Source organism: Hibiscus syriacus, unplaced genomic scaffold (genome assembly GCF_006381635.1).
Source record: "Hibiscus syriacus cultivar Baekdansim isolate YM2019G1 unplaced genomic scaffold, ASM638163v2 tig00110788_pilon, whole genome shotgun sequence".
Lineage (NCBI taxonomy): Eukaryota > Viridiplantae > Streptophyta > Magnoliopsida > Malvales > Malvaceae > Hibiscus > Hibiscus syriacus.
In genome coordinates, this window is record NW_024062863.1 from 748,347 (window position 1) to 761,931 (window position 13,585).

Sequence of the window (13,585 nt, forward strand, 5' to 3'; positions counted from 1 at the left end):
TTACCATGCACTTGCTTCTCTAACTGCAGGAAAGTTTCAACAATCAATCTAATATATCATATAAAGGGGTTTCCATTTTTTAAATTCGGAGAGAGTGCTTTGATCCAGAATGAAACTTCTATTTATTATAAGAAAAAGAATTATGACACAACAGTCATCCTCGTCAAGATGGCCGAGTTGGTCTAAGGCGCCAGTTTCAGGTACTGGTCCGAAAGGGCATGGGTTCGAATCCCATTCTTGACAGGTGTAATTATTTTTTAATTTTCCAAGACATTTTTAACCAAGTTAAGAATTACATAAATTATTTCTTTATCTAACTTAAACATGATTTTTAACCATCGGTTACACCATTCATATGTTATTGCAATATTTTAGGAATTATTGATCCTTTGAGTTTTATAATTAAAATTTATTTAATTTGAATTTGGATTGTTATCTCTGAAATTATAAAAATCTTTAGTTGTAATTAACATAATTTTTTTAAGACATTGACAAGGGTTGCTCTATGGAGAAATACATTATGATAAAAGCTGTAAGTCGAGTTCGAGAGTTGTTATTTACGTTGTTCTTTATGGTAAAAATAATCCAAAATTTGAGATATGTTATTTATCTTACGAAAGATGTCAATTATTCGACTCTATTTATCGTCCTCTTGTGAGTTTAATTGAAACAAAATTTTGTATTAATATCCAATTTTGAATTAAACTATATCTACTAAATTAAATAAAATCATTTAATCTAAAAAAAAGAATTTCAAACTATTAAAAATCAAAAGAAAGTTGAGTTTGTTTGGTTTTAAAAAATATAGGCTATTTTTATTTTCATTGTCTTAGAAAATAGAAAGAAAACATGTTTAGTTGTAAAATTAGAAAACAATTTCTGAAAAAAATGAAAATATGAAAACATAAAAGAGATATTTTTGTTGTTCTCATTAAAATTATTTTGAAAATTTAAAAAATATAAAAATATAAAAACATGAAATCTATATTTTATATTTTAAAATTCAATAATCTCTTAATTCTTATAAAATATTAAATAAGTTTTCATACTTTCTAGAAAAATCAATTATGTCATCGAACTTAGTTAAAAAAGCAATTAAACCTATTTATCACATAATTGTCTATCGTGTACTACCATAACAGTATTGTAAATCTTTACATCAATATTGTAGATTATCTTATAAACTTAATGAATTGTCATGTAAACGTCATGGCAGACAATGTTTGATTCTATTGATCAAAGAATTAGATTGATTTTTGTTCAATTTAAAAGTCATATTGACCGAAAAAAATAGTTAGGAATTACACTAAGTTTTTATCCAAAAATTTAAAAACCTCACTTATAGTTAAACAAACATTTTTTTAATTTTTTTTTATTAAGAACATATTTTTTATTTTAATAACACTTTGTATGCTTTTATTTACAATAATATTTTTTATTTATTTTAAAATTTTAATAAATATTGAATATATATTATAGTTATATTCTTATTATAAACTAAAATAATTTTTATGTTATATCTGTCACCCTTATTGTTTTATAAAAATACATGTTAAATTTATTCAATGAATTTTTTAGTAATTATAATTTAACTATTGCATAATTATTTGTTCATTTTTAAATATTAGATATTAAGTATATTCTTTTTTCTATTTTTATTATTGGATTCAAATTTTTATTTATTTTGATCAAGCATGTTTTTTTAATTTTTAAAAGCCTAAAAGTAAAAATCATATTTTGAAAAAGAAAACGAAAATAAAAATATTTTCTAGAATACAAGAGGATCCTAAATTTCCCATTTTTCATTGGAATATTTATAAACGGGCATTTCCCATCAACGTGCAATTAAAATATACAGTTTAATTCTTACAGAAATTTGAAAATACATTTAAAATTAATTTTTCAAAAAATAGAATTTTAAAAAGTCAAGTATACTCAATTTCAATGCTCCTGTTCGATTATTATACTCAAATTCAAATTTGGATTTAAATAATTAAATTAACATTTTAAAAATATATATTAAAAAAACCGATTAGACAAGAAAACCTTCACAATTCTTCGAAGAAATCTAAAGCAATTCAAAGAAAGTAACGAAAATGGTGGATTTCAAGTAAGTTTTGGATACCAGACAACAAGATCCAGTCCAGAGATAAAAGGTAATATCCATCAGGCATGATAAAATAAGACAAAACCATCGTCTTTCAACCAAAGCCTACTAGGCAGAAGAATCTCAGATAAACACATCCTTGTATAATCAAGGCAAGTGCTACCACATGAATATCACAAGTTCCAGATTTAATATACTCAAGGCCCTTACCAGAACCGAAGCTCCATCGGATTCCCGGTTACGCCTTAACATATTTTTTCTGCTACATCATTCCGTTTGCCCAACATTGTCACATAGAGCCTGGCAGGGGAAGGGAACTAGATTCAGTCAAATAAAATTCAACATACATCTTATCGGAGTTAAAATAGAATTGGTTAAAAAACCTATACCTTAATTAGACGTATGAGAAACATTGGGGGCATTGCGTGCAGCAGTAGTACACCCAACAGCTCGGGCACTGGTGCAGGCTTTGTTTCTATCCCCATCATCCTGCACCGTCAATGGGGTAGAGTTGATTGGTTGCTATTCAGAATCGTCGTAAACTTCTCCATCATCAGAAAACTCATCAAATGACCTCATGTCAAGTTGGTATCGGAGGATGCCTCCAATACCACCAAAACCACGGCAGAACTGAGAACCCTCTTGTGATTTGTTGGTGACAAACTCAAGACTACAACCAAATCGCTTGTATTCATTAGCAAACCACTCTAAAAGTGGCATCTTCTCCTGGACCTCCAAATCAGATGAGCTGGCTGGATCCTGGAAGTTGGTCATGTTTGCTTCCTGCTCCTTGTTGAAATGTTTTATGACAACTTCACCGGTAACACTGTTCTTCAACACGTACCTAGTTATGTCAAGATTTTCCCACACAATCAGTATCTCAACAGCTCCCATCTCCAAGGCCTTCAGTGTGTCATCCACACCAAAAACATACTTCCCGGTATCTTGACTGATCTCCTCAAAATATTTCCCTATTAAGCGCTTCTCTTGTATAAATTTCACATTGGACAGGATCTCCGAGGAAAGCTCAATCGCCTGGTTGAAACCATTCTCTCCTCCATAAGAGACATCAACCACATTGAGAATCTTAGCCTGAAGCCGCTGATCAAACATATCTGATTGACTCAGTTCAGTCTTGAAATCAGCTGATCCAGCCAGTATTAATCCGGAAACATTAGGCTGACTGGTGGCAGGATTAATAAAAAATTGTGTGGCAAGTTCAGCAGTCTTTCTCACATAGTTGTGGCGCTTTTCCATTCGAAGCCGAGCAAAACGAAGAGCTGATTGTCCTCCTCTCCCATGCTTCTTCGGAAGATCAACACTGAACTTATGTAGCACCTCTCTAGAGTTACCGCTTAATGTCCCAAAGAGAGTCCCGTTACCATCCATCACTATAAAACCAAACTTATCATCTGATTCCAAAAGTTCATTAAGTGCCTCAGTATGGAACTTGTTGTCACAAAGATAAAGAGAGGCATTTATAGGCCTGAAAGGCTCAAAATCAATAGTGACTTTCTTCTCCTTCCCATCTTCAGTCACAATTGTTCCTGTGTAAAGAACAATCCCGTTGGGATGAACCTTACTATAAAGTTTGAGCCTTTGCTGAGCAGAAGTGATTGCACCCAACACAGATTGACGATTGACTCTGCTTTTGATGTTCGAAGCAGTTCCAAATTCATCTCCAAGCATCTTGGTAACCCTTGCTATCTGATCGCGTGGAGGCATTATCAGAGATATCATGCTGGTGCCATTGCCTCTAGCTGCTTCAAGCGCTTTAATCAGCTTCTTGATCTTCCATATCTCGATATTTTTGTCAGTCTCGTGACCGTCCGACATTGCTAGGTAAAATTAGAACCTGCCGAAAAATAAATAATAAAACTATTAGCCAAACAATTAACAAACCATAACTCAAAAGTACTAAATCTAGCACTCGTTGCATATAAAACCTTAATTTCACAAATAGAACGCATATCAATCAAACAAAAGTGTCACAACATGAATATTAACAATTAGTACATCTACATCTGCCCAAGATAAAAATCATGTTATAATCGAATCATATGAACAATGAAAGCAAACATCAAACGATTCTCCATATGCATCCACTTGCAACATATCAAGTATGTTTATATTAACTGCAAGTTCAAATGAATAATTGATAGATATATTAACTAACAAAAAATAATCGAAATTCTGGTTAGAATATTTTAATACTTTAATCGCTTCTAATAAAATATATAATAAATTCCTATTTATAATTCTTACAGAATTACTAACCAAAAATATACAACTCATACTAGGGAGGCTCTTTTTTTTTTTTCAATTTTATTAACCTATGCTAATCAAAAGAACATGTAGATTTAATCTAGATTTTCCACACAGCAACAAAAATGAAATTCAAAGCAAATTATGCGTAAGAACAAAGCAAAACTGCGAGTGCAATTTAAATTTAATTTCCGAAACTCAATCACAGAAAGAAGAAAGAATCATACGAAGATCTATCGCGAAAAGGCAAAAAAAAATACCTGTTCTGAATTGATTAAAATAACGTTAAAATTAGGCAGAAAACTAGGGGGGAAATAAAGAGAGAGAGAAGAAGAACCTGAGAAAATCCGAAGCGGTGAATAGAGAAAAAGGCTGCAAATTTGTTTGGTCCTCCGAGCGCAGTCCGATTTATATAATATATATTGTGATAAGAAGATGCTTTAAAACCTTGCTGCGGTGGTAAAATAGTAACTTCATATCTACCTTTTTTTTTTAACTTATTGTAAGAAGAAATTCTTACAAAATAAACTTTGATGTCATGTTTATCACGGTTGAGATTTATTCAAATAATATTATTCTTTGATTTAATTTAATTTGGTCTATATTATTTATTATATATTATATAAAAATATAAATTTGAAGATATTTAAATAATTAATATAAATATAGAGTAGATTAAATAGATTAATCGATAATTTTTTATATCATCATTAAAAAGTAAAAATATATCGTTTAATTTATAGAAAAAAGTTAATAAAATAAAAATCAAACAATTTTAAAAAAAAGTTAAAAATATACAATTAAATATCTTTTTCGATATAAAGGATAAATACTACTAATACTAATATAATAATAAAATATGTCAAATATAATATACATTGAATCAAATCAGGTCTTAGGTGTGCCCAATCCATGATAGAGGAATCAAAGCAAAGCAGGTGACAAACAGCCCAACAATTACTTGGGCTTCTTCGTTAAGTTTATTGGCTATTTATCTAACAAACCTCTACTGTTTCTTTTTTTTTTCTTTTTTAAATAGTCCGGGATATCTGTTGATAATTTTTCTTGGTCATTGACAATGCACACATATCTTGTATAAGCATTTTCTCGAACTCAGGACCTATAGAGAGAATAACACTCCTTTTAATCACTGGAATAACTAAATAAAACCTTTATTGTTTGTTTACTTTGAAAATCCATGTTGTATAATGTATGTTTATGCATTTATCTATTTGTTGCTACTTTCACTCCTCTGGTATCTAGGTAAGCATAAATATATAGATAATAGACACATACCAATGGTTAAAGTCTACTAAAATTCTATCTACTATACCTAAAAGTTTATTGTATTCCTTCTGTTATAGAAATAAATATTTTAGTCCCTTCATTATACTTAAAAAATTATTGTAGTCCTATATTATAAAAAAAAATTGATATTATAATCCTAGTATATTTTAAAAGTTAATATTTTGCTCCAAAATTGTAAATTTATAATTAGTTGACTTAAATATATGGATTAAACACACTTTAAATCTCTGTCAATTTTAAAATTGAAAAATAAAGATTAATTTATTCACTCTACATTTTGAAAGTGGGTAAATAAGAACGATATATGATATGTTGACTCTTTTTGTTAGTATAGGACACATGTCCAACTATGATTGGATATTTTTTTACAAAAAATAAAATAAAAGTTGAATTTTTTTATGATTTTATAATAATTTTTCATAATCTTATTTTTTATGATTTTTTAATCATATTTCCAAACTCTTATTCTCGTTACAATTCTAAACATTCCAAGAAATTTCAATGTACACTTTTCAATCAAACATTTTAAATATTTTATTATATTTTAGCTTGTACTTGTAATATTATTGTAAGCGAAGAAAATAAAGTTTAAAGTTATAATATGAATTATTTTTACATTTAAATCTCATAATTGTTTAAAAAAAACAAATAAAAATCACAGAAAATATTCAAAGAGAGAATAATTTGCTTAAGTTCAAAATTAAGAGGGACCTAAAGGATATTTAAGCTAAGTAGTAATACATTTAGTGTTTTAAACCAAATGTTAACTTTTCAAATGTATAAGTACAAAATTGTTTCCTTTTATATTAGATGGACTCAAATAAACTTTTAAGAACAATATAAAGACTAAAATATTTATTTGTGTATAATACATGGACGTCTAATAGACTTTAACCAACATAAATAGTTTGTTTAAGATTTTATGTCAAACAGACATGTGAGATATTGTTATATTTCTTTTGACAATGTTCTCTTAGTGTTATTTTTTAATTAACAATATTTAGATCCGAAGTATTGTTTTATTAGAAATAAATTCCTTAACATTCGATTTAATAAGTGTTGTGTAAAAATTTAAAACCTTCATTTTACCAATTCGAGCTAAATATATACTGTGTTCTAGTACCAACATAAGAGAAATAAATCTTATGTACCCATTTCGAAGAAGATTTCTAGTTCATGTATCAATTTAAGAGTTTTTTCAGTTGGTAGAGCACAAGGCTCTTAACCTTGTGGTCATGGGATCGTGTCCCACTGAGGGCAATTCATAACGGAGGTCTTCCACGGAAGCTGCTCTCAACCTGGCGTTGGGGGCAACCTACCACCCTACCTCCTATTTTCCCCATTACATATGGGAATAGGGTCAACTAATTTTTTGAGATGAAATGTTTAGTTTAAATACCATATATGGGACCTTGCTCAATACTTGAAGCAGAATTTTGAGCAATATATGATGGTCTTTGGGATACATAAAAAAAAAGGGAGAAATAAGAGTTATACTCGAAATTGATAATGAAGAACGACCAAATTATTTTAAGCCAATGCCTCTAGAGGAAAACAACTTACATTATTACAACATATCGATGTCTTCTTAGTTAAAGATTGGATGGTCTCAATCACACATGTGATGAGAGAAGGGAACAAGGTAACAGATACCCTTACCAAGCTTGCATGGACAATCCCAATAGGACTATATGACTCCACCAGTAGTCGTATAAGATAGGCTTGATAATTGAAGATGAGAAAGTCATTTAGTTTAAGGAAACAGTTTCTCTTCTAAAACGTAAAAAGATACTAAATATATATTAAAATGTTAAACTTTTGGAGGGATCACAGCTAAGAACTTTATGTTAAAATGACTTAAATTAAATAATTATTTTTAAAAGATCAAAAGGGTTTTTCCCATTTGAATAAAGTGCTTAAATTAAAATTGAAAATATTGAATAGGAGACTAAACATGAAGATGGATGTAATGTGAGATTATTGCTTTAATTTTGATATTTTGACAAGTGTCCCTCGCCTTCTTAATACAACAAAAAAACAAAAATCATGTAGGAAAATTTTAAATTAATTAAACAATCTTGAATCTTGGATAGGAGACTAAAAATCATTGAATCTTGAATCTTTAAATTAATTCAACAAAAATCTTGAATAAAGTGCTTAAATTAAAATTGAAAATATTGAATAGGAGACTAAACATGAAGATGGATGTAATGTGAGATTATTGCTTTAATTTTGATATTTTGACAAGTGTCCCTCGCCTTCTTAAATTTTGACATCTGGCACCAATTATATTAACCAACTGCTGATACGTGGGCTCCAGTTGCTAACTATCAGGCCCAATCATGGGACAGATGTCCTCTTTGGGGGCCTAGTAATTTTTTTTATGTAAATGAGTACTATTTTCTTTTTGTTTGTGTGAAAAAAATTGATTTTGATGGATCAATACTCTTCAGTCAGTTTTATATTAATATAAATCGAATTTTATATTCTCTCTCTCTCTCTCTCGAGCCAATAGTCTTATATTTTATATTATTTTCATGAATGACAACGGCACAAACAAAGTTGATTTTTTTCTTACATATTTTTTTTCTCACATTCATATGAAAATAGTGAATTGTTTTTGTTTTCATGTTCTTTACATATTTTTTTAGTATTTTTTTAAGGTTCAAATGAATGTTGTCTCCAGTGTTTTGAAAATCGGACCGGATCGGCCGGTTCAACCGAGAATCGTTGTCTAGTCCGGTTCAATCTATACCGGTTGAATCGTTATTAGTGAACCGGTCGGAATCGCTGAACCGTTCGAGCCGGACCGGCTGAAAATTGGAAAAACCGAAAAAAGCAACCAATTTTGTTTTTGTTTTTTTTTTAAATTAAACCAAACGACGCCGTTTGTTAAACGAGCCAAGTCGAACTCGAGTATTGTTGAGCTCGACTCGAACTTGAAAACTTTAAAAGTAAGCTCAACTCGACTCAAACTCACAAGCTAAAAATTATCAAGTTCAACCCGAACTCGAAATATAATATTGAAACTTGAACTAAAAAAGGCTTGAACTCAAAAAAAATTTAGAAGCTCAATTGAAGCCTAAAATTCGAGCTTGTTTGTAGTGAAAGAATAGTTCACTCAATGCTCACCAAAAGGCTCCATAAATTTGAATGTCAAATTACCTCTATTATTTATAGAAGTTAGTTGGGACGCTCTTCTATGTTTCTTAGTCATGTGGGATTGTTTTGTTCTTATATTTTTACTCTTTAGACTTTTGGGATGCTCTTATATGTTTCTTAACCATGTGGGATTGTTTTTTAAAAAAAAAATTAAACCAAACAATATCATTTTGTTATGATTTTTTTAGCCCCAAATTTATTTTTTAATTATAGGTATATAATTATATTTATTATTTAATATGTTTTACCTTAAATATTATGTTGTAGTTAATTTGAATCATTTTGTTTCATTTGATTTTATGGTTTTTAACTTAAATATGTTATTACTTGCTTTGAATATGATTTGTGATATAAAAAAGTATTTTTTATTAAATATTTTTGGTATTTTTATTTAATTTTTTAAATAATTATGTCGTCGTCCGGTTCTTCGGACCGGTTCGACCGATTGAACCAGTGAATCAATAGCATGTCCGATTCGCTAACTGGTCCGGTTCTAAAAACCATGGTTGTCTCCTTAATTTGAGTTTATTTGATTATTTTATTAATTTACACTTATTTTAGATCCATCAATTAATTCTCTTATATTCATAAATGCTCACAATCATTTTGATAGGTTACGTTTGAGTTGTGATAAATTCAGTTTGTTAACAAGTTATCGTTGTTATATATATATTTTCTAGATGGTGTTTATTTGTTACTATCGATAATATTTTTTGTTTGTATTTTTTGACTTGTTTGATTTATTTTTTATTGATCATATTATATTATTTAATAATTAATTTATATTTGATGATGATTTTAAAAAAATAACACGTTGGTGTAATTAATTTATTTTAATTTTATAAACTCTTATTCTTTAAGATCATAATTTTATTGTATATCTCTCCATTTATTCAATAAAAATATTATATATATATATCCAATAAATTATTATTATTGTTTGTTAATATATATATTTCTATTAAGATTATTTATTAACAAGTATGGTGCTGGCCGCCTCTTTAAATGTTATAGCCCACGTATCTCTTCCCTCAACTAAATTGAAACAACAGTGAAGGATGACGTGGAAATATGGACATTTGTACAACTATTATATGTAAAGTCCTATTTGGTATATCTGGTAAATTTGTTAACGTATGCTCTATCTAAAATTTAATTTAACTAACATCATCTCACTAAGATAAATAAGAATGAAAGTGGTCATATTTAGTGAGAAATAGATATATAATCAATAGATGGAGTGATTTTAACAGTTAAATGAAGTATTGTTTTACTTGAAGTTTTGTATTTGAATAAATACATTTGTTAGAGGTGTTTACAATTCAATTAAAATAAAATTACTCGAATTTTTTTCCGGTTAATTAGTCAGTTAATTTTAGATTCGATCGGTTAACGGTTGATGATTTTTGCAAATTTCAGTTACTGGTTAATTCAGTTCAAAATCGATTAATTAACCGAATTAACCAAAATTATTAAATATTTAATATATTATTTATATATTAGTTAACTTTAGTGATGTTTAAACTTCGATTTTAACTAAATTAACGATCGTATTAAATATTAAATATTTAATATATAGTATATATTATTTATAATTTTTGATTAATTCAATTAGCTGACGAAATTAACCAGACTTAGTTCGATTCATTTAAAATATTTTTAAAAATTTCGGTTCGATTAACGGTTAAAGAACAAATCGGTTAATTCAATTAATGGTTATTCGGTTCGATCGATGAATGAATTAACCGAATGAACACCCGCTAACATCTGTATGATATTTATACGATGTCAATTATTAAGAAATATTATGAATATGTTTTACCTTATAATTACTCTAAACTATTAAAAAAATAATAGATATATAATAATAATAACTTAATTAAAAGATGTGACCATGAAAACATAATAATTTGTAACATGGATTCCATGACGTGTGAAGTTGTGTCCATAATATCACATACACGTTTGTGCCATTCTTTTACCTATAATATTTGATAACTATCATATACATATATTTGGAAATTTCGAGAACACCTACAAAATAAATAAATAAATATATGTGCTCAATGTACTATAATTTACAATCAGATAGATTGATTTAATAAAAAATTATATTTTGATTAGATTAATTATCGTGTTTAAATGTTAAAATAAATATTTTTTATTCTATATATTAATAATGAAATTCGTGTGCTATCGTATTATATATTGACGAGTCCTTAGGTCTTCATTTACACATACTAAAATTTATTAAATGATATTTTTAAGTAATTAAAAATTAGAAAATATTATAATAGTTTTAATTTAGTTTTTAAATACTTCTGGATGAACCTTTAACTGTTTTTGAAATTTATGAATATGTTATCTTATAAGTTGACTTGTAACCATATATCGTTTTGCAATCAATCTTTGTTTAATGTAAATTTAATCCCACGTTGCTCGATGCCGTACACGTTTCATTTAGGCTAAACGTCAATTTAGCTTATTACAAGTAATTTTATTTAAACAATTTATCTATCCGACAATTTATATTTTATTACAATTAATTTTATTCAAACAAACAGATTTACGTAGAAGATCGTTTTTCATACTATTTTCCATACTATTATTTTTAGGTTTAATATATTTTTAGGTGTTTTTTTAGTTGAAAAAAGGTACATGGCCCGTCTAGCTTCCCGTTTTATCCACTAGCAGCATATCCTCGGCTTCTTTAGGGCATTCTTCTAGAAAATTGGAATCTTCATAGTGTTTTCACATCTGCTTGGCGATGAAATCGGCGACTCGATTGGCCTCTCTAGGTACGTGATGCAGTTCTACAAGCCAGTTCTTCTTAAGCATTTTCTTAATGTGTTGCAGAATGGTAAATTTCCTGTGTGTGCTCGATCTATTCTTTATTAGATTGATAGCTTCACTGTTGTCTGTTTCTAAAATCACGCTTCTTTCTCCCCTCAACCAAGCGATTCGTAATCCCTCATGGATTCCCCATAACTCTGCTTCTAAAATAGAACAGATCCCTATCTTTTTCCCAAAACCCCACCGTCAATTACCATTGTAGTCCCTTGCAACAACCCCGCACATAGCTTCTCCATTGATATGTCTTTTGGTTCCATCTGTGTTTATTTTGCAGTAATTGATTGTTGGTTTTTGCTATTTGCATCGAGCATTATCTCTGATCTGTATACTTCCAGCATCAGTAGTTTCAAAATTCTGCAAATCTTGGGTCAGTCTACTAGCTTGCTGAATAATTGAATCCCTTTCAATCATCTCAGGATCGAAAATCATTTGATTTCTTCTCTTCCATATGTACTAGATTACTGAGCTGAAAAAACTTGGCCACTCCGCGATTCTTGACAACGGTGACTGAGTTTCTTCAAGGTTTTCAATGATCCAGTCCTTGAGTCTGCAGTTCAGAAACCTGTCTATCTTTTGGGGGTTGATCAGGTCAGTCCATATTGCCATTGAATTAGGGTAGTACCTCAGCACATGATTAATATCTTCAACTTCATAATTGCACATAGAGCAACTTGCATCCTTAGTCATATGACTTTGAGCTCTTTCCGAGTTAGTCAGAATACTATTTCTTCTAATTAGCCATAGGAAAATTTTGACTCTGGGAATGTTTTTGTGCTTTGCTATGATGCCCCAAATCTTATCTTCCATATCATTATTAATATTTGCAATCCATTTATATGCAGATTTGACTGCGAATACCCTATTCTCTGAGGGAATCCATCCCAGGGAGTCTTTAATGTTCTCATCCACTGGAGGGGGAATGGCTTTTAGCATATTAATGGCTTGAGACTGCAGCAGCAACGTAAGTTTGTTCCAATCCCAGTTACCATTTTGGTTAATCAATTCCTTTACTTTTGACTTGTCCTTTTCCACCTCTAACGGTTGGTTGCAGAATCTGGACAGAGGGCCATTATGATCAAGCCATATGTCATGCCAGAAGCTAATATGATTACCATTTCCAATATTTCAACAAATGTTCTGCTTGAATTTAGTCCACAAGGAGCATATGTGATTCCATAAAGGTGATCATCCTCTTTTTTAAGCTCTTCAGGTAGAATTTCTTTCATTTTGTATTTGCTTCTCATTACCTGCACCCATAACAGACCAGTTCGATTAGTAAGTTTGTAAGCTATTTTAAAGATGAAAGCCTCATTTTGGAATCTAAGGTTTTTTAATCCTTGACACCCTCCTTTAATAGGTTTACAAAATTTGTCCCAGTTCACAAGGTGTACTCCCTTTTGCTCATTCAAGTTTCCCCAAATGAAATATCTTGTAAGTCTTTCAAGCTTATTGCAAGTTCCTTTGGGGATTAAAATTGATTGCATGGTGTATGCAGGGATCGAGTTGAGGACAACCTTGGCAAGAATGATTCTTCCAGCTAGTGATAGAGATTTAGCTTTCCACCCTGTCAATTTGTCCTTCACTCTTTGGGTGATGTTGTAAGTTCGTTTATTAATTCTGTTGTGCAGCAGGGAAACTCCCAGGTAATTTCCAAGGTTCTCAATCTCCTTGATGTCAATCAAATTTGAAATAATGGTTCTGGTATGGGCATTGACATTTTTGGAGTAGTATATATTAGATTTCTCGATGCTAACTTTTTGTCTCGAGCTATTGCAGAATTTGTTGAGTGTGTTCTGGATAATTCCAATTTAAGTGTTGTTTGCTTCTGCAAATAATATGAGGTAATCTGCAAAAAAAATGTGAGATATGTCAGGTCCATTTCTAGATAAT

General features: G+C 29.7%; 1 protein-coding gene and 1 non-coding gene across 2 annotated transcripts; one reads left to right on the forward strand and one right to left on the reverse strand.

Annotated features, from left to right (window-relative positions):
- Positions 1–162: 162 nt before the first annotated feature.
- Positions 163–243, forward strand: TRNAL-CAG. The gene has a single exon. It is a non-coding gene; the product is annotated as a tRNA-Leu (tRNA).
- A 2,291-nt stretch (positions 244–2,534) lies between these two features.
- Positions 2,535–4,794, reverse strand: LOC120140735 (eukaryotic peptide chain release factor subunit 1-3-like). The gene is made up of 2 exons (XM_039155718.1): positions 4,710–4,794; positions 2,535–3,962 (listed from the first exon to the last, which is right to left on the reverse strand). Exon 2 carries the CDS (start codon positions 3,941–3,943, stop codon positions 2,630–2,632), a length of 1,314 nt encoding a protein of 437 aa, XP_039011649.1. The 5' UTR covers positions 3,944–3,962; positions 4,710–4,794; the 3' UTR covers positions 2,535–2,629.
- Between the last annotated feature and the right edge of the window lie 8,791 nt (positions 4,795–13,585).